At 40.7% G+C, this 26,653-nt stretch overlaps 1 protein-coding gene across 1 annotated transcript in view; it reads right to left on the bottom strand.

Moving 5' to 3' along the window:
* Positions 1-22,787, bottom strand: part of SP1 (Sp1 transcription factor) — a 37,193-nt gene extending 14,406 nt beyond the window's left edge. The window contains exons 1-3 of the mRNA XM_060657475.2: positions 22,663-22,787; positions 21,468-21,622; positions 19,637-21,152 (exon numbers count right to left, since the gene is read on the bottom strand). Of these exons, the coding sequence (XP_060513458.1) occupies positions 19,637-21,152; positions 21,468-21,622; positions 22,663-22,669 (1,678 nt within the window). The 5' untranslated portion in view covers positions 22,670-22,787. The remainder of the gene's footprint in view (positions 1-19,636; positions 21,153-21,467; positions 21,623-22,662) is intronic.
* Between the last annotated feature and the right edge of the window lie 3,866 nt (positions 22,788-26,653).

Here is a 26,653-nt window from a genome sequence, read left to right as displayed (position 1 = left end):
CCTCCTGACATTATTGTGAGAAGGTCAACTACAGCCTAACCCTATGTCACAATGCCTACATCATTCACTCCATCCAAGATGGATTCACTACGTCCAAGATGACGTAAACATTTTGTCATCTTACAGCATCACAGAAAAGGTGAGTAAAGTACAATAATACATATATATTCTTTACAATAAGATATTTTGAGAGAGGAACCACATTCACATAACTTTTATTATGATATATTGTTGTAACTGCTATTTTATTATTAGTTGTTAACCACTTATAGTGCCTAATTTATAAACTAAACTTTATCATAGATATGCACATATAGGAAAAAACATAGAATATATAAGATTCAGTACTATCCACAGTTTCATACATCAACTAGAGGATGATAGTATCCCCAGCAGATAAGGTAAGGCTGTTGTATTTTTAAGAACTTTAAAACACACAAAGGAGGGGCGCCTGGATGGCGCAGTCGGTTAAGCGTCCGACTTTAGCCAGGTCACGATCTCGCGGTCCGTGAGTTCGAGCCCCGCGTCAGGCTCTGGGCTGATGGCTCGGAGCCTGGAGCCTGTTTCCGATTCTGTGTCTCCCTCTCTCTCTGCCCCTTCCCCGTTCATGCTCTCTCTCTGTCCCAAAAATAAATAAAAAACGTTGAAAAAAAAAAATAAATAAAAATAAATAAATAAATAAAACACACAAAGGAACTCATTAAAACTGGGGCGCCTGAGCGGCTCTCAGTTAAGTATCCAACTTCAGTTCAGGTCATGATCTCACAGTTCATGAGTTTGAGCTCTGCATCGGGCTCTCTGCTATCAACACAGATCCTGCTTCAGGTCTTCTGTCCCCCTCTCACTCTGTGCCCCTCCCCAACTCACACACACACTCAAAAATAAACAAACATTAAAAATGAATATTTAAAAAAATTTGAGGGGCATTTGGATGGCTAAGTTGGTTAAGCATCTAACTTCAGCTCAGGTCATGATCTCACAATTCATGAGTTCGAGCCCCACTGACAGCAGAGAGCCCACTTCAGGTCTCCCTCTCTCTCTCTGCCGCTCCCCCACTTGCATGCATGTGTGCGTGCTACGGCACATGTACGCTCTCTCTCAAAAATAATAAAAGCACACTAAAAAAAATTTAGAATCTAATCCAGTAGCTCCACTCCTAAGTATGTAACAAAAAGAAATAAAAACATATGTCCATAGAAAAACTTGTACACAAATGTTCATTAACAGCATTATTCATAATGTCAAAAAGCAAAAACAACCCAACTGTGTCAATTTGATGAATGGATAAACAAAATGTGTTATATCCACACAATGAAATACTACTTGGCAATAAAAAACAATGAAATACTGATACATACTACAACATAGATGAACCTTGCAAACATTATGCTAACGAGAGAAGTCAGTCCCAAAAGACTACATATTACATATTGCATGATTCCATTTATATGAAATGTCCAGAACTGGCAAATCCATAGAGCCTGCAAGTAGTGGTTGACTTGGACTGGCAATGACAAGTGAGAACAGAGAAGGACAGCTAATGAACCACATGGTATTTCTTTTTAGGGTGATGAAAATGTTCTCAAATAGATTCTGGTGGTAGTTGCACAACTGGGTGAATATACTAAAATCTACTGAAATGTACACTAAAAATTTTTTTTAATTAAAAAAAATTTAAAAAAAATTTTTTAATAAAAAAAAATTAAATGTTTATTTTTGAGAGGGAGACATAGCATGAGTGGGAGAGGGGCAAAGACAGGGAGACACAGAATCTGACGCAGGCTCCAGGCTCTGACAGGGCTAGAACTCACTAACCGTCAGATCATGACCTGAGCCAAAGTTGGACGTGGAACCAACTGAGCCACCCAGGTGCCCCCTGAACTGTACATTTTAAATGGGTGAATTATATGGTATAGGAGCTATAGCTCAGTTTAGATGCTTTAAAGAAGAGTCACCTAGGTGGCTCAGTTGGTTAAGTGTCTGACTGTGGATTTCGGCTCCGGTCATGATCTCTTAGGTTCGTGAGTTCAAGCACCCATGTCGGACTCTGCGCTGGCAGTGCGGAACCTGCTTGAGATTTTCTCTCTCTCCTTCTCTCTCTGCCCCTCCTGTGCTCATGCTCTCTCTCAAAATAAGTAAACAAAAAAAATTAAATACATTCAAATTTAAATAAAGTAGAAGAAAACACACCAAAATTTGTGACTGTGATGGGGAGTAGTTATTAGTTTTTTCTCCTTTCAATTTCTCTTATTTTCTGTAACATAATTATATAACTTTTATCATTAAAAACACCTACACAGGGGGCGCCTGGGTGGCTCAGTCGGTTAAGCGTCCGACTTCAGCTCAGGTCATGATCTCGCGGTCTGTGAGTTCAAGCCCCGCGTCGGGCTCTGTGCTGACAGCTCAGAGCCTGGAGCCTGTTTCAGATTCTGTGTGTCCCTCTCTCTCTGACCCTCCCCCGTTCATGCTCTGTCTCTCTCTGTCTCAAAAATAAATAAACGTTAAAAAAAAAAAAAATTAAAAAAAAAAAAAAAAGAAAGCACTGTACCAATCCCACACAGGGCTTACTACTTTAAAAAAATAATAATAAATAAATAAATAAAATAAAAACACCTAGACAGCAAAAAACTAAATTAAAAAAAAAATCAGCCTGTGCATCTCACCCTTTTATTATTAACCGTGTTTTATAGATTTAACAACTGATTCTTCACATCTCAGTAAATGGGTAGTTTTCTTGAAGTATGGAGCAATCTGCACGATGTCAAAGGTTCTTACCAGTAGGTGTCACTATAACTAAATGATGGAGGAGTTTTTAAAGTCCACCCTCCCAGCAAAGAGGCTTAGGGGGGCAAAAAAAGGGAAAAGCAATCCACAAATTTTAACTGGGATCATTTGAGGAAGTATAATTCAGAGGTCTCTCCATCAAAACTAGATTGTTTTTTTCCAGCTTTGGTTATGTTTCTTTCTTTTTTTTAATTTTTGACATTTATTTATTTTTGAGACAGAGCGGTGAGTGCGGAGGGGCAGAGTGAGAAGGAGACACATAATCCGAAGCAGGCTCCAGGTCCTGAGCTGTCAGTGCAGGGCCTGATGCAGGGGTCGAACTCTCGAACGGTAAGATCATGACCTGACCCGAGGTTGGAAGCTTAACCCACTGAGCCACCCAGGCGCCCCAGTAATGCTTCTTTACTAAACACTGTAGTTTTATGTTACCCAACATGAATTCAAAAGTACAGATATCCCTATTTTTTGTGTCCAAAAAATAAAGATCTCAAAATTTGATTATTAGTAACATACTGAAATTCTCCTACTAAATTCCAAGACTTTCACCTACTTCCCACCTTTATCAACATCATTCCACAATGAAAACTGTTTTTCAAGAAAGAGAAAATAAATAAGAATTGTCATATCTTCCCCCCAACTCTCAGCACAGTGATAGTTTCCTGGAGAAGGGGTCTCACTTTAACATCCCTCCCAAACTAGCTGTAATTACTATTATTATTCAAACTGGTATGATTTATTTAAATCATTTAATTTAATGATATAATAATTTGTAATTTATTTAAACACACACACACACACACACAGAGGAAAGCTGTGGGAGAAGGATATAAAGATTAAGAGAATATAGTCATTTGGTTCAGTTTATTAAGAGCAAGAAAGTGATGAACAGGAGAATAATAAAATTAATTTTGGACTTAATTCATGCTTCCACTTTCCTGATTAAAGGAAAGATGAGGCAGTTCTTTCTGCCCACAGGTCCTATCTCTATGCTTAATAAAACCACTTTTTCTGCACCAAAAAAAATAAAATAGAGATAAGCATATCTTCTCCTCTCTTGTTGGTTTTTAAATCAGGTTTGTTTTTTTTTTTTAAAGTTTTTATTTTGAGAGACACACACACACACACACACACACACACAGAGGAGGGGCAGAAAGAGAGAGGGAGTGAGAGAATCCCAAGCAGGCTCCACACATAGCACAGAGCCCAATACAGGGCTCCATCCTGCAAACTATGAGATCATGACCTAAGCTGAACTCAAGAGTCAGATGCATGGGGGCGCCTGGCTGGCTCAGCTGGTTAAGTGTCCAACTTCAGTTCAGGTCATGATCTCATGGTTTGTGGGTTCGAGCCCCATGTCAAGCTCTGTGTTGACAGCCTAGAGCCTGTTTCAGATTCTGTGTCTCCCTCTCTCTCTGTCCTTCCCCTGCTCAATGCGCTGCCTGTCTCTCAAAAATGAATAAACATTAAAAACAAGTTGGAAAAAAAAAAAAGTCAGATGCTTAACCAACTGAGCCACCCAGGTGCCCTAAATCAAGATTATTTTGACTGACAGTTGGACTGTTCATATCCATAAACTGATATTTTTAAATTACCGGGAGGCTCTGATGATTAAAATTAACAAGGACATTAAATACACTATTAATGCACTATAATGGTGCAGTTGGACAAACCTAGGTTTGAATCCTGGTTTCACCACTTACCAGCAGAGTAACCTCTCTGAGCCTTACTTTCCTCATCAGCAAAAAAGATATAATTATACTGGACTAATAAAATTAATGTAAAGCAGGGGCACCTGGATGGCTTTGTTGGTTAAGTGTCCAACTTCGGCTCAGGTCATTATCTCATGGTTCGTGGGTTCAAGCCCTACATCGGGCTCTGTGCTGACAGCTCAGAGACTGGAGCCTGCTTCAGATTCTGTGTCTCCCTCTCTCTGCCCCTCCCCTGCTCCCACTCTGTCTCTCTCTGTCTCAAAAATAAACATTAAAAAAAATTAATATAAAGCATACTTAGCATCGTTCCTGACACATAGGAGCACTCAATAAATCACTGTATATTAAGAAAATAAAAGGGTTGAATGTGACTTTTAATGTTTTTTTCCTCCCATCTATATGTGCACCCCTACTACTCACAGTATGTTATTTTGAACTTATCTAGAAGAGTTATAATATCAAATTCAATCATCAGTGTTTTTTTTTTCCTTGGGGGGGAAAAAAAGCTACAGGTTGGTTCTTCTCTAAAGGTTTTCAGTAAAGAAGAATCTACTGTGACTAATGTATTCTTCTCACATTTCTCCCCACAAAATAAGATTTATATTAATTAAAGTTTTTCTCTTGAAAAAAACTCAATCATCAGTATCTCTAAAACAGCACCAATAAAAGAATATTGTAAAACAAACAAAAAATAAAAAGCACATTAATATTTTGCTTCTAACCACTGGATGTACCATTAAAAAAGGAAAATCATATCAAAGTCTTCAAATTATATTTGATTCCCATTAAAAGTAGTTTGGTGTTGATTAGTAATGCAGAAATAACCATTCTGAATACACAGTGTTGTCTTGAAAGGAGAAACAGTACAGATTAAACTTCATGTTTTCAGAAAACTTTCTGGATAAAATATAGTAATGAGATGCTATGTGATAATAAAACCATGAAAGCATGTTGAAGTAGAAATGTACATAGGGAAGATAAGTTCTTTAAACTCAGGTATCCTAGAGACTCTCCCCTAAACAAGACCAGATTAATTTTGCTTGTAGGGCCTGAAGAAAAATGAATAGTAATAGTCATCTATCATGTTTTGTGGTAAGATTTTTTAAAAATAGTACTGGGGCGCCTGGGTGGCGCAGTCGGTTAAGCGTCCGACTTCAGCCAGGTCACGATCTCGCGGTCTGTGAGTTCGAGCCCCGCGTCAGGCTCTGGGCTGATGGCTCGGAGCCTGGAGCCTGTTTCCGATTCTGTGTCTCCCTCTCTCTCTGTCCCTCCCCCGTTCATGCTCTGTCTCTCTCTGTCCCAAAAATAAATAAAAAACGTTGAAAAAAAAATTAAAAAAAAAAATAAATAAAAATAGTACTAATAAGAGTAACGGAAACCAAAAAAGGATATGGAAACATCCAAAATCCTACCATCCCATCAAATCATTATCACTTTTCCATCTTTTCCCAATACTATTCATAGGCACAATACACTTTACCTATTTGTGATAATAGTTACATTATACATAAAAGTCTGAAATAAAGAAGTAACTCTTCATCTACACCATTCTGAGATCCCTGCAGTGACCAAATACGCACCTACGTGCTGAGCACCTCTTAATGATAGAGCTCTTAAAGTTTATGCATGAGTAATGCCTGCAGTACAATTATATAATCTGAGGTACTATAGTTAATATTTCAACCGCTCCCTAAGCATAAACTCTACAGTCACTTTTTAATATGAGAACCAGACTTCATCTTAATTTACCTAGATTACTAGGTAAGTACTAAAAGCAAATATTCTCATTTATACCTAGTGTTGCAAAAACACACTGCTGCTTTAAACTGCCAATGACAGTATCACAAAAGGATGTGAGATAGAAATGCTACTCCATGAAAATATACAGGTGCTCATCTATGCATCTGTGTACTCCTTCTCTTATACTGGTTTCCTTCAACTTTTGCTTGATATGGCAATGGATAATTCAGACATATTTAATATATTTTAGGTTTTCTGTTCCTTTAATACTACATAATGAATGAATCACCAATAAACTCCTAACAACTTATTCTAAGTACATTATGATTCAAAATGACAAAGCTGGGGCGCCTGGGTGGCTCAGTCGGTTAAGCGGCCGACTTCAGCTCAGGTCATGATCTCGCGGTCCGTGAGTTCAAGCCCCGCGTTGGGCTCTGTGCTGACAGCTCAGAGCCTGGAGCCTGTTTCGGATTCTGTGTCTCCCTCTCTGTGACCCTCCCCCGTTCATGATCTGTCTCTCTCTGTCTCAAAAATAAATGTTAAAAAAAAAATTAAAAAAAAAAAAAAAAAAAAAGACAAAGCTGTATGCTCCATTATATTCTATATTTAAAACACAGGAAAATTTGAAACTACCTGAATATTTGACAAAAGAGAAATAAATTGTGGCAAATGACTTGATAGAATATGACACAGTAATTAAAAACCACCCCTTTAGAAAGAGATATAAAACAAGGATCCTTACTATTACAACTATTACTTAACAAGAATGAAGTATAAATACTAGAAAGGAGTAGGTAAAATTATTTGTGGGTCACAGGAGTATACCTAGAAATCCAAAGAAAATCACTAAAACTATTGAAAGCAGTAAGATTACAGTAAGCCATATGAAATCAATGCCCATAAGTCAATAGCTTTCCTATTTACAAATTAAGAATCTGTAAGAAATAAAATGGAAGAGGGGTGACTGGATGCCTCAGTTGGTAGAGCATGCGACTCTTGATTTCATGGTTGTGGGTATGAGCCTCGTGTTGGGTGTAGAGATTACTTAAAAATAAAATCTTAAAGCTCTTCCCGTAAGCAGCCTGAGGGGATCTCTGAAAATGGTCCGCTATTCACTTAGCCCAGAGAACCCAAGAAAATCATGCAAATCAAGAGGTTCAAATCTTCATGCTCGCTTAAAGAATACTGGTGAAACTACTCAGGCCATTAAGGACATGCATATCTGAAAAGGACCAAGCATCTGAAAGATGTCACTTTGCAGAAGCAATGTGTGCCATTCTTCGCTACAATGGTGGAGTTGATAGGTGTGCCCAAGGCCAAACAGTGGGGCTGGACACAATGTTGGTGGCCCAAAAAGAGTGCTGAATTTTTACTGCACATGCTTAAAAATGCAGAGAGTAATGCTGACCTTAAGGGTTTAGATGTAGATTTCCCTGGTCATTGAGCACATCCAGGTGAACAAAGTCCCCAAGATGCGGCACAGAACTTAACAGGGCTCAGGGTCAGATTAATCCATACATGAGCTCTCCCTGGCACATGGAGATGATCTTTACTGAAAAAGAGCAGATTGTTCCTAAACCAGAAGAGGAAGTTGCACAGAAGTAAAAAATATCCCAGAAGAAACTGAAAAAAAAAAAAAAAAATTTACGGCCTGGAAGTAAATTCTGCATAAAATAAATGCAAATAAAAGTAAAAACCAGAAGGGGTGCCTGGGTGGTTCAGTGGGTTAAGCATCCAACTCTTGATTCTAGCTCAGATCACAATCTCACAGTTCATGAGTTCGAGCCCCAAGTAGGGTTCTGCACTAACAGCATAGAGCCTGCTTGGTATTCTCTCTTCCCTCTCTCTGCCCCATCCCCCAACCCAAAATAAACAAACATTTAAAAAAAAGTAAAAATGGAAAACAAATCTTAAAAATTAATTAATTAAAAAAAGGAAGAAAAGGTCCTATTCATAAGAACAGCAAAAACTATAAAATACTAAGCTTAACCAGCAAGAAATGTGTAGGACAAATAAGAAAATAATGAAAACATAATGAATCAAAATAAAAATTCCCATCACTTCTCGGCTTTTTGGCTAAAATCAAATGTAAAATAAAAATCCCAGAAGTATTTATTTGGGGAACCTGACAAAATGTGTCAAATTCACCTGGAAGAATAAGAGACCAATCAGGAAAAATGTTTAAGTAGTAATGAGGGAAAATATTAAAGCTTTTATAAGATTTATTAAAACAAAGTACTAGGAAAAAAAGAAAAACAGGCAACTCAGAAAAGAAAAAATGCAAATAATAAATGAAAATATATTTAATTCCCTAATACTCAAATAATGCTAATTAAAGCAAGAATCTTTTTCCCCTTCTTATTGGCAAAGACTGATAATAATGGGAATATAAATTGTTAGCTTTAGAAAATCAATTTAACTGTAAATATCAAAATATTAAATGTATAAAACCTTTGACCCACTGATGCTTAGAATTTTTTTTAAGTAAGCTCTACAGCCAACGTGGGGTTTGAGCTCACAACCCCGGGAGCAAGATCCACATGCTCTACCCACTGAGCCAGCCAAGTGCCCCTCTTAGAATTTTTTTTTAAATTGAGGTGAAATTCACATAGCATACCATTAACCATTAGCATACAATTAACCATTTTAAAGTGTATGATTCAGTGGCATTTAGTGCATTTACAATGCTGTGCAACCACTACCTCTCTATACTTTCAAACTTTCAGCACCCCAGAAAAATACCCATACCTATTAAGTAATCATTCTCCATTTTCCCCTCACCCCATACCTTGGCAACCAGTGTCTACAGATTTTCCTATTCTAGATAGTTCATATAAACAGAATGTTAAAATATGTGACCTCTTCTCTCTGGCTTATTTCTTTCATTTAACAGAATGTTTTGGGGCACCTGGGTGGCTCAGTCAGTTAAGCGTCTGACTTTGGCTCAGGTCATGATCTATCTCACAGTTCATGAAGTCAAGCTCCACATCAGGCTCTATGCTGACAGCCTGGAGCATGCTTGGGATTCTTTGTCTCCCTCTCTCTACCCCTCCCCCGGCACGTGCTCTGTCTCTTTCTCTCTCAAAAGTAAATAATAAACATTATTAAAAAAAAAACACCAACAACAGAATGTTTTCCAGGCTCACTCACATTGCATTTATCAATACCTCATTCCTTTTAATGGCTGAATAATATTCCATCACATGGATATATCACATTTTGTTTATCCACTGGACATTTAGATTGTCTCCATCTTTCCATAACCATGAATAATGCTGCCATAAACACTAGTATACAAGTTTCTGTGGGGCCATATGTTCCTTTTTCTCTTAGAAATATACCTAGGGGGATGCCTGGGTAGCTCAGTCATTAAGCATCTGACTTTGGCTCAGGTCATCATCTCACACTTTGTGAGCACAAGCCCCACTTTGGGTAAAATATGGTCAAGCCCTGCTTCGGGTGAGCCCTGCTTCTCTCTCTATCACTCTCTCTGTCCCTTGTGGGATTTTCTCTCCCTCTCTCTTTGCTTCCCACTCACTAGTGCCCTTTCTCTCAGAAAGAAAGAAAGAAAGAAAGAAAGAAAGAAAGAAAGAAAGAAAGAAAGAAAGAAAGAAAGAAGGAAAGAAGAAAAAAGAAAAGAAAAGAAAAGAAAAGAAAAGAAAAGAAAAGAAAAGAAAAGAAAAGAATATAATTAGGAGGGGCACACCTGGGTGGCTCAGTGGGTTGAATGTCTGAATCCTGATTTTGGCTCAGGTCATGATCTCACTGTTCATGGGTTCCAACCCAAGTCAGGCTAGCAAAGCAGTACATGACCTACCTGGGATTCTCTCTCTCCCTCTCTGCCCCTCCTGTGCATGTGTTCTCTCTCTCTCAAAATAAACATATAAACTTTAAAACTGAATAGTCCATGGAGTATAAAATTTTTTTACACAATTTTCCGTCCCTATGTTTTTTACTTTTTAATATTTGAGAGAGAGAGAGAGAGAGAGAGAGAGAGAGAGAGAGAGAGAGAAAATGAGCGGGGGAGGGGCAGAGAGACAGAGGGAGAATCCCAAGCAGGCACCATGCTGTCAGCACAGAGACCAACTCAGAGCTCGATCCCATGAACTGGAAATCATGATCAGAGCAGGAATCAAGAGTTGGCCATGCCCCACATCCGGCTTTCTGTCAACATGAAGCTAACTTCAGATTCCCTGTCCCTCTCTCTCTGCCCCTCCTCCTCCCTCCCTCCCTCTCTTCTCTCTCTCTCTCTCTCTCTCTCTCTCTCAAAAATAAACATCCATGGGGGCGCCTGGGTGGCTCAGTCGGTTAAGCGTCCAACTTCGGCTCAGGTCACGATCTCGCGGTCCGTGAGTTCGAACCCCGCGTCAGGCTCTGTGCTGACTGCTCAGAGCCTGGAGCCTGTTTCAGATTCTGTGTCTCCCTCTCTCTCTCTGACCCTCCCCCGTTCATGCTCTGTCTCTGTCTCAAAAATAAATAAATGTTAAAAAAAAATTTTAAATAAAATAAAATAAAATAAAATAAAATAAAATAATAAAAATAAATATCCATGGTGGGGGGCTGGGTAGCTCAGTCAGTTGAGCATCTGACTTCAGCTCAGGTTGTCATCTAATGATTCCATTTGTGAGTTCAACTCCACATTGGGCTCACTGCAGTCAGCACAGAGCCTGCTTCAGATCTTCCATCCCCCTCTCTGCCCCTCCCCCACTCGCACTCTCTCAAAAATAAACAAGTTAAAAAATAAATAAACATTACAGAGAAAAAAAAAGAGTTGGCTGCTTGATCGACTGAGCCACCCATGTTTTCAACATGCGCCTATTTAAGTTGAAATGTTTATTTCTTAAATTTTTATGGTAAGGCACACCTAAGTAATATAATATATATAATATTTTTCAATACCTCCATTTTAGTTACCGAAATAACATTTTAAGAATTAAACAAAGGGGCGCCTGGGTGGCTCAGTCGGTTAAGCGTCCAACTTCGGCTCAGGTCATGATCTCACAGTCCATGAGTTTGAGCCCCGCGTCGGGCTCTGTGCTGACAGCTCAGAGCCTGGAGCCTGTTTCGGATTCTGTGTCTCCCTCCCTCTCTGACCCTCCCCTGTTCATGCTCTGTCTCTCTCTGTCTCAAAAATAAATAAATGTTAAGAGAAAAAAAAAAAAGGAATCAAACCAATTGGAAGCGCCTGGGTGGCTCAGTCGGTTGAGGGTCCAACTTCAGCTCAGGTCATGATCTTGCAGTCTGTGAGTTCAAGCCCCGCGTCAGGCTCTGTGCTGACAGCTCAGAGCCTGGAGCCTGCTTCAGATTTTGTGTCTCCCCCTCTCTCTGCCCCTCCCCTGCTCACACTCTGTCTCTGTCTCAAAAATAAATAAAACATTAAAAAATAAATAAACCAATTAGTTGTCAAAACGTTTTCAGAAGTAAATCAAAGAACCACGAGTAATTTAAGTCTGGATGCATCTGAGTTTGCTTCATATTGCAGGTAAAAATAATACAATGTGATGATATGTTAGAGCTTTTATTAAGACAGCTCCCACCAGGCATTTGACTAAAAGATTAATTACCATTACACCAAGATGTCTGGCCAAGCTGCAGTTTCCTAAGTAAGTATATAAGCTAGAGATGAGAATATCCAATTGTCTGGGACAACAGTTTTCTGTGGCTGGGGGGTGGGGGAATCACAGAATTATTTCCATAAAGGGAAATGTTTGCCAGCAACAAGCCATCTTTACTTTTTGTGGCGTTTTATGCGAAAGTAATTAAAATAAAGAGGTAAGCAATTACCAGTTACCTAAGAATGATTTATCATTAAAAGCATGCTCACATTGTATATCATGACAATTTTTCTTATACAATCCAAACCAGCAATAATTCCTGTCTCAAATCTCAACCCTTGAGTTCCATTTTAAGCATCTTACTTTACAAACATCCGAGATTTAAGTAACCTAAAAGCAGCTGGATAATAACTATTATGTATATATTAATGATCTTGCTCCATTAGGTTAGGAAATTTGGAAATAATCTTATGAGAAAAGTACTCAGAAAAGTTAAAAATGTAGTTCTGACTATAAACATAGCACAAAAATGTGAGGGTTTTTTTTTTCTTTTTTTTTTTTTAAAGTTTCTTTATAGAGGGGCGCCTGGATGGCTCAGTCAGTTGAGCACCCGACTTCAGCTCAGGTCATGATCTCACGGCTCATGAGTTCGAGCCCCACATCAGGCTCTGTGCCGATAGCTCAGAGCGTGGAACCTGCTTCAGATTCTGTGTCTCCCTCTGTCTCAGCTCCTCCCCTGCTCACACTCTTTCTCTCAAAAATAAACAAACATTAAAACAAGTTTTTTAAATAAATGGAAATAAAGTTTCTTTATAGAAGGTAAAAGCAAAGTTACCAAAGTAAGCATATTTTTTCAAAAAATGAAAAATAGTATTACCATATGATCCATCAATCCTACATCTGGGTATACATGCAAAAGAGTTGAAAGCAGGATCTCAAAGAGATTATTTATACACCCAAGTTCACAGCAGTACTATTCCCAAAAGCCAAGAGGCAGAAGCAACCCAAATGTCCATGATAGATGAACAGATAAAGACAATGTGGTATATGCATACAATGAATATTATTCAGCCATACAAAGGAAATCCTGTCATATGCTACAATATAGATGAACTTCGATGATATTGTGCTAAGTGAAATAAGCCAGCCACAAAAAGACAAGTACTCTATGATTCTACTTATGTGACAAATTAGTAGTCTAAAGTAGTCAAATTTATAGAAAGTAGAATAATGGTTGCAAGGGAATGGTGGGGGAGGGGAAACGAGTTCAATGGGTACAGTTTCAGTTTTGTATGGTAAAAAAGATCTGGAAATCTTCTGCAATGTGAATATACTTAATTAACACTATTGAACTGTTCATTTAAAGATGATTAAGATGGTAAATTTAAGAAAGGAGGAACAAGATGGCAAAAGAAAAATCAAAGACATCTCGTTACTTTGAAAACATGAAGGTGCTGACACCTCAGAGCCTGGAACCTGCTTCGGATTCTGTGTCTCCCTCTCTCTCTGCCCCTCCCCTGTTCTAAGATGAATAAATACTATAAATAAATAAATACACACATACATACATACATATATACATACATACATACCTGACAATATATAACACAGTAAAAGAAAACTGTAAATCCAAAATAGTGTGGCCCTATTGTTTCATACATTTTCTGCAACTGTCAGTATTCGTTGTGTGAAAACTTGTCCCCTCTGGAGTGCACTAAGAGTAGATAACTATAGCACAACAATAATTGGAGCTCCATGAAAGCCAAGGACCATCATCTGTTTCAGTGAATTCTGAGAGCCTAGCACATTTGACACACAGTAAATATTCAATAAATTTTGCTAAATTTGTCTATGAATAAAGCATGAATCCATTTTCACTGCTACACTTTTTGTATCTAACTCTTAAGTCTGCTGGGGGCAATTATATTACTAAGTATACTGGTGTTCAGTAAATGCCTATGTAAGTTAACCTAACGATGAGTATTACTGAATTTCTTAACAGCCTTTAATGCTAAACAAGGAAGCCATTCAAAACATGATAATACCAACAAGATAATCTGTTAAGAGAATGCCAAACCAAAGAAATTTCTTGATAATATGGAAAATTTCCAAATACAGTTTTCAGAGTTAAGAGCTTTTTACCTTCTTTAAAACAAAATAAACATGAGTGCAAGAAATTCTAGGCATAGTACTTTTCAGATACCACCAGTGACCATAAGAGATATTATACATTGTCTATGTAAAGGCCTGGACAAAATTGGGGCCTATATAGTCTCTCAAAGAGTTGTTAAACTATATCCCCAACAAGTATGTCAGGATAGTTTTTTTGTTTTTTTAAATCAGAAATGTGGTGGGTAGAGAAGGCAGGCACTGAAAGGGAATTTCCTGATAACATGGAAAACAATAGATGACGAACAATAAGGAGATAAAGTTTGCTATGAAAATGTCTCAAGCATATCAGGAAAAAAAATAAGAAAGGTAACAGGGAAAACACATCGCATCTCCTTAACTGTAAAAAGGAAAAAGGGGGTGGGGATAACACCATTCTACACACATATCTCTATATGATATAGCTGACCTTCATGTTTTCAAAGTAACGACATGTCTTTGATTTTTCTTTTGCCATCTTGCTCCTCCTTTATGTTTTGATCACATCATTATTTATATTTTGCTTAATTAAATTCAAATTAATCTGATTACAACAAATCATGATTCATAACAAAAAGTTTATGAAGAAGTTGTTGTTGGGGTGCCTAGGTGGCTCAGGCCATTAAGCGTCAGACTCTTGGTTTTGGCTTAGCTCATGATCTCACCGGCTGGTGAGATTGAACCCTTCCCCCAATCCAGCTCTCTGCTGTCGGCACTGAGCCCACTTTGGATCCTCTGTCCCCTTCTTTCTGCCCCTCCATCCCTCTCTTTTCTCTTCTCTCTCCCTCTCAAAAATAAACATTTAAAAAATAAAAATCTTAAAACAAAAAAATACTAGTGTAATATAGTGGAAAAAGATATTGATCTGAATTCAAAAGATCTGTTACAGTGACCTCTGGCAAGTCGTTGAAACTACTCCACATTCTGTCAAAATGGGGGTACTGGAAGGGTTGAGGGTTTTCAGCTCTAACAGTCTTCAGTTTAGTTGCTACTACCATTGATAGTCTGGCTTAATTGTATTGTTTGCAAAGAGCTGTAATTTTTAATCTATCAAAAAAGGTCAAATTCAACGAAGAACATACTGAATAATATGAAAAGATCCACCTTAACAGCATTTAACCTTTTTTAGATTATTTGCAGCAAACATTTGCTTTCCTATAAAAATAATATTTTTTACATTTTCAGAGATGTATAGATTTTTAATTTAGTTCTCTCATCATTTAACGGTCAAGTCTCTATCTTCACATAGGGATTTTATATTTTAACTCCTTCAAAATTGTTAAGTCATTATTTATTTTGTACATAGGACGATTTACAGTAAATTAGAAAGGCACATCCAAAGTTGTCAAACAAGTAATACTGCCCAGTTTCCATAAGCTATTCAGAGTTTTAAAAACACTGAAGCAAAAGTACAATTCAACTTCCAGCTTAAATTTGCAACCAACTCTAAAAAATAAAAAATAAAAAAATAAATCTTTCTACAGAAACTTTTTCAGGGTCTTCTAAGGGAAACAATTCTTAAAACCTAGCATGGTATTAATAATATAATCATAATGAGGGCATATACACTTTAAAATAATGGTTAGGCACACAAGCCCGAATAATAATGCTAAATGTTAGAGAAAGGAATAGCATTATTATGACACACCTTCTGTAGGAAATATGAAGAACAATAAACATCAAAGTAAAAAAGTTCAACTAATATTATCCATTAATGGTTAGACATCTGATAAATAACTTACAAAGCATTATGTAACAGAGCTTTTCCACAGATGTTCATTTTACATCTTAAAACATTTTCAAGGAGAGAAAACAAAACAATTAGAAGCAAGGAATGAGGAAAACTAAATTATTAGTGGCAACATTTAAATGCTACTTTACAAAGTGGAACAGTTAAAAGGAAAGGGAGATATGAGAACAGAATAGATATTAAACTTTTCTGAAACACTAGGCACCCTTGTGCTCTTGTTATTTAATTAAGAACTAAAATGGCCACATTACACAATGCAACGTGATTTAACAATGACGTCATTTACAGAAAGCCACTGGAATGAATAAATAGGAGCAACTGACAAGGTCTGAGGACTGTCTTCTCATTCTTTTCAAATCAATGAAGGCACCTAGATTTTAAAGGAGACCTTTTCTACTTAAATTGAAATCACTTAAAAACACTAACATCACCTTCAGAAACAAATATAACATTAGATAAAAAAGGCAAACGATGCAGAAACATGTGATGTTATATTTGATAAAGTATATTATTTTAAAAAAGAAAATTATCTCATTTAATCTTTTGCCCTAGAATAATTCTAAACACATTCAAATCAGCTAAACCCATTTACATTGTTCAGGTACCCTAGTCTAAAATGCAACTTTTTAACAAATTAGGTCTAGGCAATCTGACCGCAAGTTTAGCGACACTGTTGGCAAACTAACTCTGGTATCACATTTAACTTAACTTCTAAGAGAAGACATTTTCCTCACCCCGATAAAACCAAGCAGATGTGAGATTTTTATTTTTAGTGCCTGAAATTTAACTGAGTGAATTATAGCCATCAAGGAAATATGTTCTATTCTCCTGCCAAAGACCAGCCCTGAACTCTTTATTAGGCAGAACTCCCACGAAGTCATACAAACTGTCTTTCAAAGCTGCACCCCCACCCCCCAACCTGGTAGAAGAGTTTTCAGGACATAGCAGTGTCTGAGAAAAAACCTGAAGCTTTAAACTGGAAAAAAAAAAACACAAAAACACAAGATCTGTGAGAGTGTAACTACAAAATGAGAGGAAAGGGTGTTGATTTAAAAGACAACAAAACAAGCTGCAGATAACTTAAAACAAAACAACAACAACAACAACAACAAAAACCCCTCGGAGCCCATAGATCATTTCACTGTCTAGAAATTAAACTTAGTTTACTGGGTGGTCCCTTCCTCACTACCACCCACCAGGGGCTGAGCCATAAAAAACACAGGATATTGAGATGGGTGGCTTACTTTGGTTCTAAGTTTGTGCTTTTGCCTGTGTATTCAGCAAACAAAAATAAACAGTGAAAGTCAACAGGGGAGCTTAAATGATTTCTAAAAGATGATTTTTAAAAATAATAAAAGTAAACAAAGTGAACACCAAGGAGGCTGCAGGCTTCCACAACCATGTAATAAAGTCTCATTTTGTAGAATGCTATGTATCTATCCACCAAGCTATACCTCACAACAGGACTTCACATTCAATGCTCTTTCTACTACATTATACTGGCAAGAGATTGAGCTTTTCCAGTAAAATCACTATATACCAGTAAGGGGGTAAAATGAGCCATTTTTAGCAGCCAGGCAACTGCTGAACAGCATTAAGGCTTCTAGGAAACGATTTTATTAGCTTTCATTAAGGATAAAGTTAGATCAACTGAAGGGGAAAAAAATGTTGCAGAAGACTAACCAGAAAGAAGGAAACTTTTCTCTTCAGAAACCACTATTAATGAAGCAACCAATCCCAACTCTCACAAAATGGCCTTTCAGAGGCTCATTCTTTCATTAGTGAATGTCAAGCTGCTGCTACTTTACAGAAAGGCATGCATTTTCTTGAGCTCAGAGACCATCAATAATAGCTAGGTAGCCCTATCCTATGACATATTAAATGGCAGGCTTCCCCAGAGCATGATTTAGCAATGAGAGTACCTCATAACTGTTCTCCAGAGCCTAAGTTATAAACCTTTTAAAAATTGCAAGGATCCAAATTATTACTAACTGGAACAATCTCGCAGTTTTGCCTTCCTTTGACAAAGAGCAAAACTGCTGGATACAACAACCTAAGAGCAAAGAGAAAACAAACATGCTAGTAAAGGTTATCCAGCAAAGTGTCTAATTTTCCAGGCTGCTGAATTTCGTTTTCATTAACTTTTTCCCATTTCTACTATCATAATTTTTAGCCTATAAAACACTTGGCCAACTCTAGAACATTAAATTTCAAAGAAGCAAAGACAGCTTTTCTAAAACATTTTTAACAATCTAAAGATTTCTCATGTCCTAAGTTAAAACTAACCACAAGCCCTAGCTCTGGCTGTAGTCTGGCCACTTAACTGCTTCTTCATACCTCAACATCCTCTTCTAGAAAATAAGGCAGTTGTACTAGATGATTTCTTAGGCCCCTTCCAGCTCTAACTTTCTATTCCAAGATCTCCAATTTATTAAGAAAATTGTTATCTTAAGGCTCAAAATGTCATCATTCTAAACATGACCTCAAGAATGTAAAAAAGTTAGGGAACTTGAACAGATCCCCCCCTCCCCCATCACCATTTTCCAAAACTGCAGGAGACAGGAAATATGGTTGTCTATTTATTATCCTCTTTAATGTAAAAACCAGTATAAATGAAATGAGAACTTGGGGCACCTGGCTGATCAGTGAGAAAAGCATTCAATTCTTGGTCTCAGAGTCATGAGTTCAAGCCCCACGTGGGGTGTAGAGATTACTTAAATAAAACTTTTTAAAAAAATGAACTGAGAACTCTAATAAAAGTAAACAATTCATAAACCCACATGTATTCCAACAGAACTAGAAGTTTGGTGACATTAAACTATTTCCCATCATAATTTTTATATATCATGGCAGAATATAAAAATCTATAGAATCATTTTCTTGTACCTTATTAAAGATTAGCTCTATTGCCACAGAATTTAAAATGACAAAATTCTAAACAGACTTTCACTTTTTTAAATGGACACGTTTCAAATTTCAAATTAACCAACAGTGAAACACTGTTCAAAATGAATAATTGAATATTGTGGTCAACTGATTCAACATACATTCCAATACATACCTCTTCCCCGAGGACTCTTTTTCCCTTCAATGCTCTCCTTATTCCTAACTCCTCTCAATTCCACCTCCCCACTCCATTCCAGGCCATGCTCCCTTTCTCTACCCTCCCTTCTCAACCATACATTACTTTCAAAGCAGTGTAGGAAGTGGTTTTCTCATCTAGGAAGTACCAGAACCACCCAGCAAGCTTACTGAAAATATACATTAGTGTAAGGGGAGGCATACAGATTCCACTTTTAAGGTAACCAGAAGTTTAAAAAATTAAACTTTAATTAACCGGCTTGCTCAGAAAATAGGATACTCTAGCTAACTAAAAATTAACCGTGAAATTTATTTCATTACAAATTCTTCCGGAATCCACTACGTCACTTTTCCCTCACTTAAGACTTACAGTTCATAAGAAATATCTGATTATTTAGTAACTGTCATACAAAGAGGTCAAGTTTATAATCAATTCTTATCTTACAAAGGGGTGGGCTTGTACGCCAAATAAAGCCCTTGAGGTAAGAATGGTTTTACGTTTTTAAAAAGTTGCAAAAAAAAAACAAAACAAAAAGAATACTACATGTCTCACAAGCCCTAAAATATTTACTATCTGGCCCTTTACAGAAAAAGTTGCCGACCCTTGTTCTGTAGCACCAAAGGCACTGGAAGTACAGTGACCCCAGGGACGCTGCCCAGAAGTGCTCCTTTCTCATGAGATTAACTGAAAAAAAGTTTCCGTTAAGTCAGTTCCAAATGACTTAAACAGAATCATTGCCATTTCTCTAATCAACTCGCTCTCAAGAAACTGTTACCCACGAAAGTGTCTATTTCCTTCCTTAGACCCAACGGTTGCAGTTAAGATGCTATTTAGCTCTGGAAATTAATGTAAAAGATTGGAGGCTTACCTGGGGCATTTGCTATAGCCAAGGGCAGGCTTGGAAGCTGGTGCACCTGGATTCCTGAAGCACCCAATGCACTGAGGTTAATGGTCTGGAGGCCAGGCATGGAGGAGAGCTGAGCAGCATTCACAGTGACTGTGCCGGTAGGGATGGAGGCAGCTGAGGCAATGGGTGTAAGGGTGGTATTGCTGCTGCTGGTCTGCCCCAAGGAAACGCCCTGCATTGGGGCCAAGGTGATTGTCTGGGCCTGTGGGTTCTGAACTTGGAGATTCTGCAGCTGAAGAGTCTGCCAACTGACCTGTCCATTGGGCCCCACTGTTGGTGTCCGGATGATGATGGGGCCAGAGTTTGGAACAGCCTGAAGCTGGAGATTCTGGAGGGTTTCCTGGGAGATAGCTTGAGTTGTAAAGGTCTGCCCTGACAATGGCGCTGCTTGGAGGGCCTGGAGAGCCTGTCCCCCTTGAACAAGCTGAGGCTGGATAAGAATTTGCTGCTGTTGCTGTGTCTGCTGGTTCTGCTCTCCCTCTTTTTGCTGACTTGCTTGCAGAGAGCCTCCAGATGTCTGGTTCTGTTGGATGTTTAGAGCATCAGACCCCTGTAGCCCACTGACCCTCTGGGGTGTCTGCCCTTGAGAGTTGGTCCCTGCTGATCCGCTGGTGGTAAAGTTCATAATTCCCATGTTGCTGGTGGTAGTAGTTGTTGAGTAGCTATTGGCATTGGTGAAAAAGGAGCTGGAACTGGCTTGTGATGATACCAAACTGGCAGAACTGATGGCAGTCCCTGAGGTGGCGGGCTGTGAACCACTCTCTTGGGACCCAGAGCTGCTGATAGTGACTGCCTGAGAGCTAGGAGTCAAGGTAGCTGCAGAAACGCTGTTGACAGGTAGCAAGGTGATATTCCCATTTAGGGCCACTGGTACATTGGTCACATACTGAGTCTGTCCTGAGAGTACGTTATTAGCCAGGCCTTGAAGGGGGACAGCCTGCTGGAGTAGATTTGGCATAGCAGCAATGATGTTGCCTCCACTTCCTCGATTTGTGATGATCTGTTGGTTTGCACCTGGTATGATCTGTATTTGACCAGAACCATCCTGCTGCACTTGGGCCCCAGTGGCAGCGAATTGCAGCTGTTGCCCATCAACGGTCTGGAACTGTGGGATTACTTGATACTGAATATTAGGCATCACTCCAGGTAATCCTGTCAGGACTTGCTGGTTCTGTAAGTTGGACGTGGCAGCCACAACATACTGCCCACCAGAGACTGTGCGATTCTTGGAAGACTCACTGCCATTGCTGCCATTGGTACTGCTGCCACTCTGTTCCTTTGAGGTAGGGGTAGCCCCAGAGGAGGAAGAGATGATCTGCCAGCCATTGGCACCCTGTGAGAGTTGTGTGGCTGTGAGGTCAAGCTCACCTGTGCCCCCTGACTGGCTCGGGCCCTGGGAGTTGTTGCTGTTTTCATTGGGTGACTCAATTCTGCTGCAAGTTGCTGCCAGCAGAGCCAAAGGGGATGGCTGGGATTCCTGGCCAGAAAAGAAAGGAAAGGAAAGGATAGGAAAGGAAAGGAGTTAGTTCACTGACACCCAGCTGCCAGCCCAGGGGGCAGTATAAAACAAATAAACAGCCAAAAGGTGCAAAGAATGGGGAAAAATAACAGAAACAAAAAGTTGCCCCATCTACACTGTTGAAATTCTCATCTGAGGGGATCTCCCAATCATCTGTGTCCCTAGCTACAAAATGGTTCAGCCCCTTCCTAAAAATGTTTCTGTGAAACAGTAATCATCCAGGAAAATTTACATTCTCTTAACATGTCCCCGTCTGTCCTGATTATCACTTACCTGCCCTCCTCCTCCTCCACTGCTGCTACTGCCTGTGCTGCTGCTTCGAGCCTGAGAAAAGGCACCACCACCATTACCATTGCCCCCATTATTTCCACCAACTCCTTTTTCAATCTTCACCACAGCTGTCATTTCATCCATGGAGTGATCTTGGTCTAAAAATTAGAGACAAACAACTTAAAGTTGGAGAAAGAAAAAAGGTAAAATGATATGATAAAACAGAAACATCAGTATGGTTTAAAGCACTAACGTAAAAAACAAAAAAAAAGTGGCTTGGAAAAGGGACAGCTGTAGGACATACAGAACATAAACTAGGCTGGGTAATGCTAAAACTGGGCCTCAATTCCCCCTTGCACAAAATTAAACTCCTAAAACATTGAAAATGTGCTTTGGGTATAGAAAATATGAGGAGCAGTGGACATGCTCAAAGAGTTTCAAAATATAAAAAAGTATCCCGGGGGGGAAAAAAGGAGAAGGATAGATAGGTAAGGCAAAAAACAACATGTGGGTGGATGGAAATCTTGCTAAAATTAGGGTCAAAGGATATGAAGAAAGAAAATTCAAGTGTAAAAAGCAACAATAGAAGAGGGGCAAGGTAAAAAGAACAAAAAGTGTGAGTGAGGAAACATTTGTGAATACTGCTAAAGGGGCTAAAGGGGTCCAGAGGTTAAGAATCTGGAGCTTTCGGGGAAGACAGAGGGCGGACCCTAGAGGGAAAGGGCGGTTTCGGGGTGAGGGGCGTGGAAAGGGCGGGACGGTGGGGGGGAGGGGAAATCTACGGGGGGAGGGGAGGGCCTTGGGGCAGGCGGCGACCAGAGGGCGGACCAGGGAGGCGGTTGGCCCGGGCGGGGCCTGCACTGTTCGGGCCGCCCCCGCGGCTCCAGCCCCCGGCGGGAGGAGCCTCAGGCGGGCCGCCGAATAGTGGGGGGTAAGGCCCGTCCCCCGTGGCCGGGGCGGGCAGGGGGCGGGCGAGGCCACGCTGCCCCCTCCCCCGGGGCGGGCGGCCCATCCCCCTCTTTCTCGCAGGCCCCGCCACTGCCCCTTCTCCCTCCCTTCCCTCCGCCCCGGGCGGGACCAAGGCCGCCGCCGCCGCCTCCCGCCCGCCCCCCCTCACGGCGGGGACCGCCCGGTCGGCCCTCGCGCGCGCCCCCTCACTCCCCTCCCACCCCTAAGCGTGGAGTGGACTCATCCTTACCGCTCATGGTGGCAGCTGAGGGACGAGCTCAAGGGGGTCCTGTCCGGGGGGGTTGGGGGGGGCCAGGAAAAACGCGGACGCTGACGAGGCAAGCGAACCCGGACCGGACAGGGAGGGGGGGGGGTAAGGAGGAGGGAGCAGCGCGCCACAAGCCCGGCCTCGGCCCCGCCCCTTCACTGCTGCCCCGCCCAATGAGGGAGGGAGAAAGGAGGGACATGAAGAAGAAGGACGGGCAGGCTGTCCAATGGCAAGATTCGCTTGCTCTCTGAGGCGTGTAAGACAAAGTTGCGTGCCGGGTGTCCGCCCAAGGAGGCCGCCCTCTCAGTTTTAAAAGCCAATGAAAGACGCAGGAAGTGAGGGTGGGCGGGAGCTGGTGATGATAGGCTTGGAAAGAAACCAGTCAGCCGCCAGGCGGGCTCTCTGAGCGGTAGGGATAGGAAGAGCTTTGATTGGAATGACAGAATAACGACCAACCAGAACCCTGGACATGCCTGGGCAAAGTCCCTGGTGGGAGGTGGTAAGAAGTAGGCAGAAATGGGATAGATGAAGCTGATCAAAACCAATCAGAAATCAGGCGGGCAGCCAGGAAAGTTCTGATTGGATTAACACTGAAAAAAAGACAAGATAGGACGCAAATTGACGCGAACGGAAAGCCAATTAAACGCCGAATGAACTCTGAGGGCGGGATTCTGGAGTGGGCAGAGAAGCGTTGGCGTCTCCCTCAGTCACTCAGTCCAATGAGGCGGCGAAGGAAGCCAGGCACCGCCTCCAACTTGGCCAATGGGCGTTACGGGAACCTCCCGACGTGGGGGAGGGAGCAGGGCTGTGCCAAGTGGGGTCCGTCGCCATTTTGGCCCTCCTCAGGGGACTTCTTCGCAGTGATTAGGTGGCACGCTTCAGTGGAACCCTTCTGCTCCACAAGTGTCAGGGCCACGACATTCGGTGCTCGGTTTTGCCTCGCCACCAGGGCTCGTTTGAGTCTTCGCTTAACCGCTCTTAAAAGTGCCTCTCAAGTCTACTCCTTCCCGGGGTGGGCGGATGCCTCTGAATGTGGGTGTAAGCCCTGTGGGTGCGGGCGCGACGAAATCTGGCGACGCGCTCCCAGTTAATACTGAACTGACCATTCGCGAGGGCTTTGAGACTCCCAACTAACGCCATTTTATTAAGTTCTCCCAGCCAAAGGTGCTAACTACTTGATTGGTGTGGGGTTAACCTTCCAGGAGCTGGTCTGAGGCGAAGCGCATTGGAGAACCACCTAGAGCGAATGCCCTGCAAACCACTTCCTTTTTCTCCCCTTCATTGCAAATACCATCCAAGCATAAAGAGCTCCTGCTTTCGCAACCACAAAGTTAAAGGAGATTTTTTTCCCGAGGCACCTGAGTTTCTGGCCTTCCATCCCACCCCTCCTTTTTCCTGGTTTCGGTGGAGGCGGCCTGGGTGATTTGTCATTGCCACGGAGGTCATTCTCTGTAGCACTTAGTGTTGTCACTTCGTTATCTACAATCCAGCGCTTCGCGATACGTTGTCATGTTTTAAGGTCTGGATCTCCCTAAAACAGGCCTCTGCTGTTCTGGATAGGCCCTGAATAAGGTGAAGCGGTTGTTGAATGCCTACCGTGTTAGGGGCCTAAGGTCAGTTAGTCTTTCCCATTCCTCCTGTCCTTCTCACAAGGAAGATGATAGTAGTAGGATGTTACGTATTTTATAAGAAAGTTGGGCTGGGAAATAACTGGCCCAAGGTCACGAAGCTAGTAAGTTGTAGCGCCAGGTTCCAACCCAGAACAATCCCACAAAGATTTTTTTTTTTTAATTTTTTATTTTTTTTAGTGTTTGTTATTTGAGAAAGAGACAGGGAGCAAGCAGGGGAGGGGCAGAGAGAGAGGGAGACACAGAATCCGAAGCAGGCTCCAGGTTCTGAGCTGCCAGCACACAGCCCGAGGCGGGGCTCGAACCCACAGACGGCGGCAAGATCATAACCTGAACCGAAGTTGGATGCTTAACCCACTGAGCCACCCAGGCGCCCCCCCCAAAAAGTCTACTGTAGATTTTAAAACAAATAAAGCATGCCTACTCTAACCACTTACATATGTATATATGAGTATATACACAGTTTTTCAAAAACACTTTTGTATTCTCCTCTAGCTCCTGAAAAAAATTCCTGCCCTAATTTCCATGACAGCTCAGATGGCATTATCCTCTTGCATACCTTTATATAAAACATCACATTACAATTAATAGCATCCCTCTAGATCAAAATTCTCAAAATATATCAGATGGACTCTATCCAAATCCTTTGGGCTGCTTTGTTTAAAAAGGTGGATTTGGGGGTGCCTGGGTGGCTCAGTCGGGGGTCGGGGGAACATGAGACTCTTCATTTTGGCTCAGGTCACGGTCTCCGTGTCAGGCTCCTCGCTGAGCATGAAGCCTACTTGGGATTTTCTCTCTCCCACTCTCTCTCTCTCTCTCTCCTTCTCTCTGTCTGTGCTCTTCCCTTGCACACACACAGTCATGCGCAAGCTCTCTCTTGTTCTCTCAAATAAACTTTTTTTTTTTTTTTAATATTAAGGTAGATTCCTAGTCTCCATCTCAGACTAATCAAATCAGATTCTTTGGAATGGGCTTGAGAATATGTATTTTTAAAGTTCTTTAAAAGTGATTCTTTTAAACTAAAAACTAGTTCTTTCAAGTGATTAGTCCCTAAGCCAGAGTTTAAGAAACACTAAGGGATAAAACTGGAAGAGAAGAAACTTCCAGAAGGGAAGAAACTTCCTGGAGGTTAGAAACTGCATTAGTCATCTTTGTAAACCAAGCTCTGGAGATTCTAACAGCTGTTTAGTGTATTCATCGAAAGACCACACCTAAACTTGCTGAAGGGGTTGGGGGAGGAACTAACATTAGAGAGCAGTCTTCAGAACATTTCATGTATATTACTGTATGTATTCTCTGGCTTAATCCTTTCAATTAATTTAAATTGCCATCCCCTTTTGCAAATGAGAAAACTGAGGCTCCAGTACTTACGTTAAATTATGATGGTTATTTAGTTCCAAAGACTGTGTTTTTCCCCATGACTCAAATCTGGTCTATGCCTGAAATGGGAACTAGAGTTTGATTCTGAGTTACTGAGAGAAAGGTCTAGATTTAGACTCAGACATTCAAGGGCCTTCATCCTTTTCACTCTTTTTGCTTCTTCAGGACCAGACAGAATTCCCAATCTGGCTAGTGAGAGATGTCTTACACATATGCTCGTTTACTGATGAGAGAAAAAATGGGGGGGCACCTGGGTGGCTCAGTCAGTTGAACATAGGACTTTTGGTTTCAGCTCAGGTCATGATCGCAGGGTCCTGGGACTGAGCCCCATGTTGGGCTCTGCACTGAGCATGGAGCCTGCTTAAGATTCTCTCTCTCCCCCTCTGCCCCTCTCCCCTGCTTGGTCTCTAAAATTAAAAATTTTTAAAAAGAGAACAAAGGGGTATGATCCATCTCGTCCAATTCATCTCTGAAAACCTGAACAAAATTTCTTTAAACAGAACTAAAATAATTTCTATTTTTTCTAAAACTAAAATACATTTTTTCAAATGAATAACTTATTTCAAGGTTTCTCAAATCCCATGCATGCCAATGTCAGTCTACATAACCATTTGTGAAATCATTCCAATAACTCCTAATGACTGTGTTTGAAAAGCGACACGGATGGGTCATTTGAGAGATGCTTTACTTCAAAATCAATCACAATAGTACATGTACTAAGTGGTAACACTCCAGGGTGGTAGTCAAGACTCTTAGTGGTCTGCCTGCCCTTATTCAGGCTCATCCTCCATTACTGTCCACTGCAGTCTTACCTTTCATTTTGTTCTTTGTTGGACTCTTCCCGCAAAGCATTCTTCCTTGGGTTTTCAATGTCCAGAAACACAATTTACTCAGCTTGCCCTCCTGGGCTACCAAAACTTTTTCTCTTCTCTTCAATAAGAACGACTTCTATGAAGTCTTTCCTA

Source organism: Panthera onca, chromosome B4, assembly GCF_046562875.1.
Source record: "Panthera onca isolate mPanOnc1 chromosome B4, mPanOnc1 haplotype 2, whole genome shotgun sequence".
NCBI lineage: Eukaryota > Metazoa > Chordata > Mammalia > Carnivora > Felidae > Panthera > Panthera onca.
Note: the sequence above shows the minus strand (reverse complement) of the source record. Positions and strands in the feature narration are given on the sequence as shown.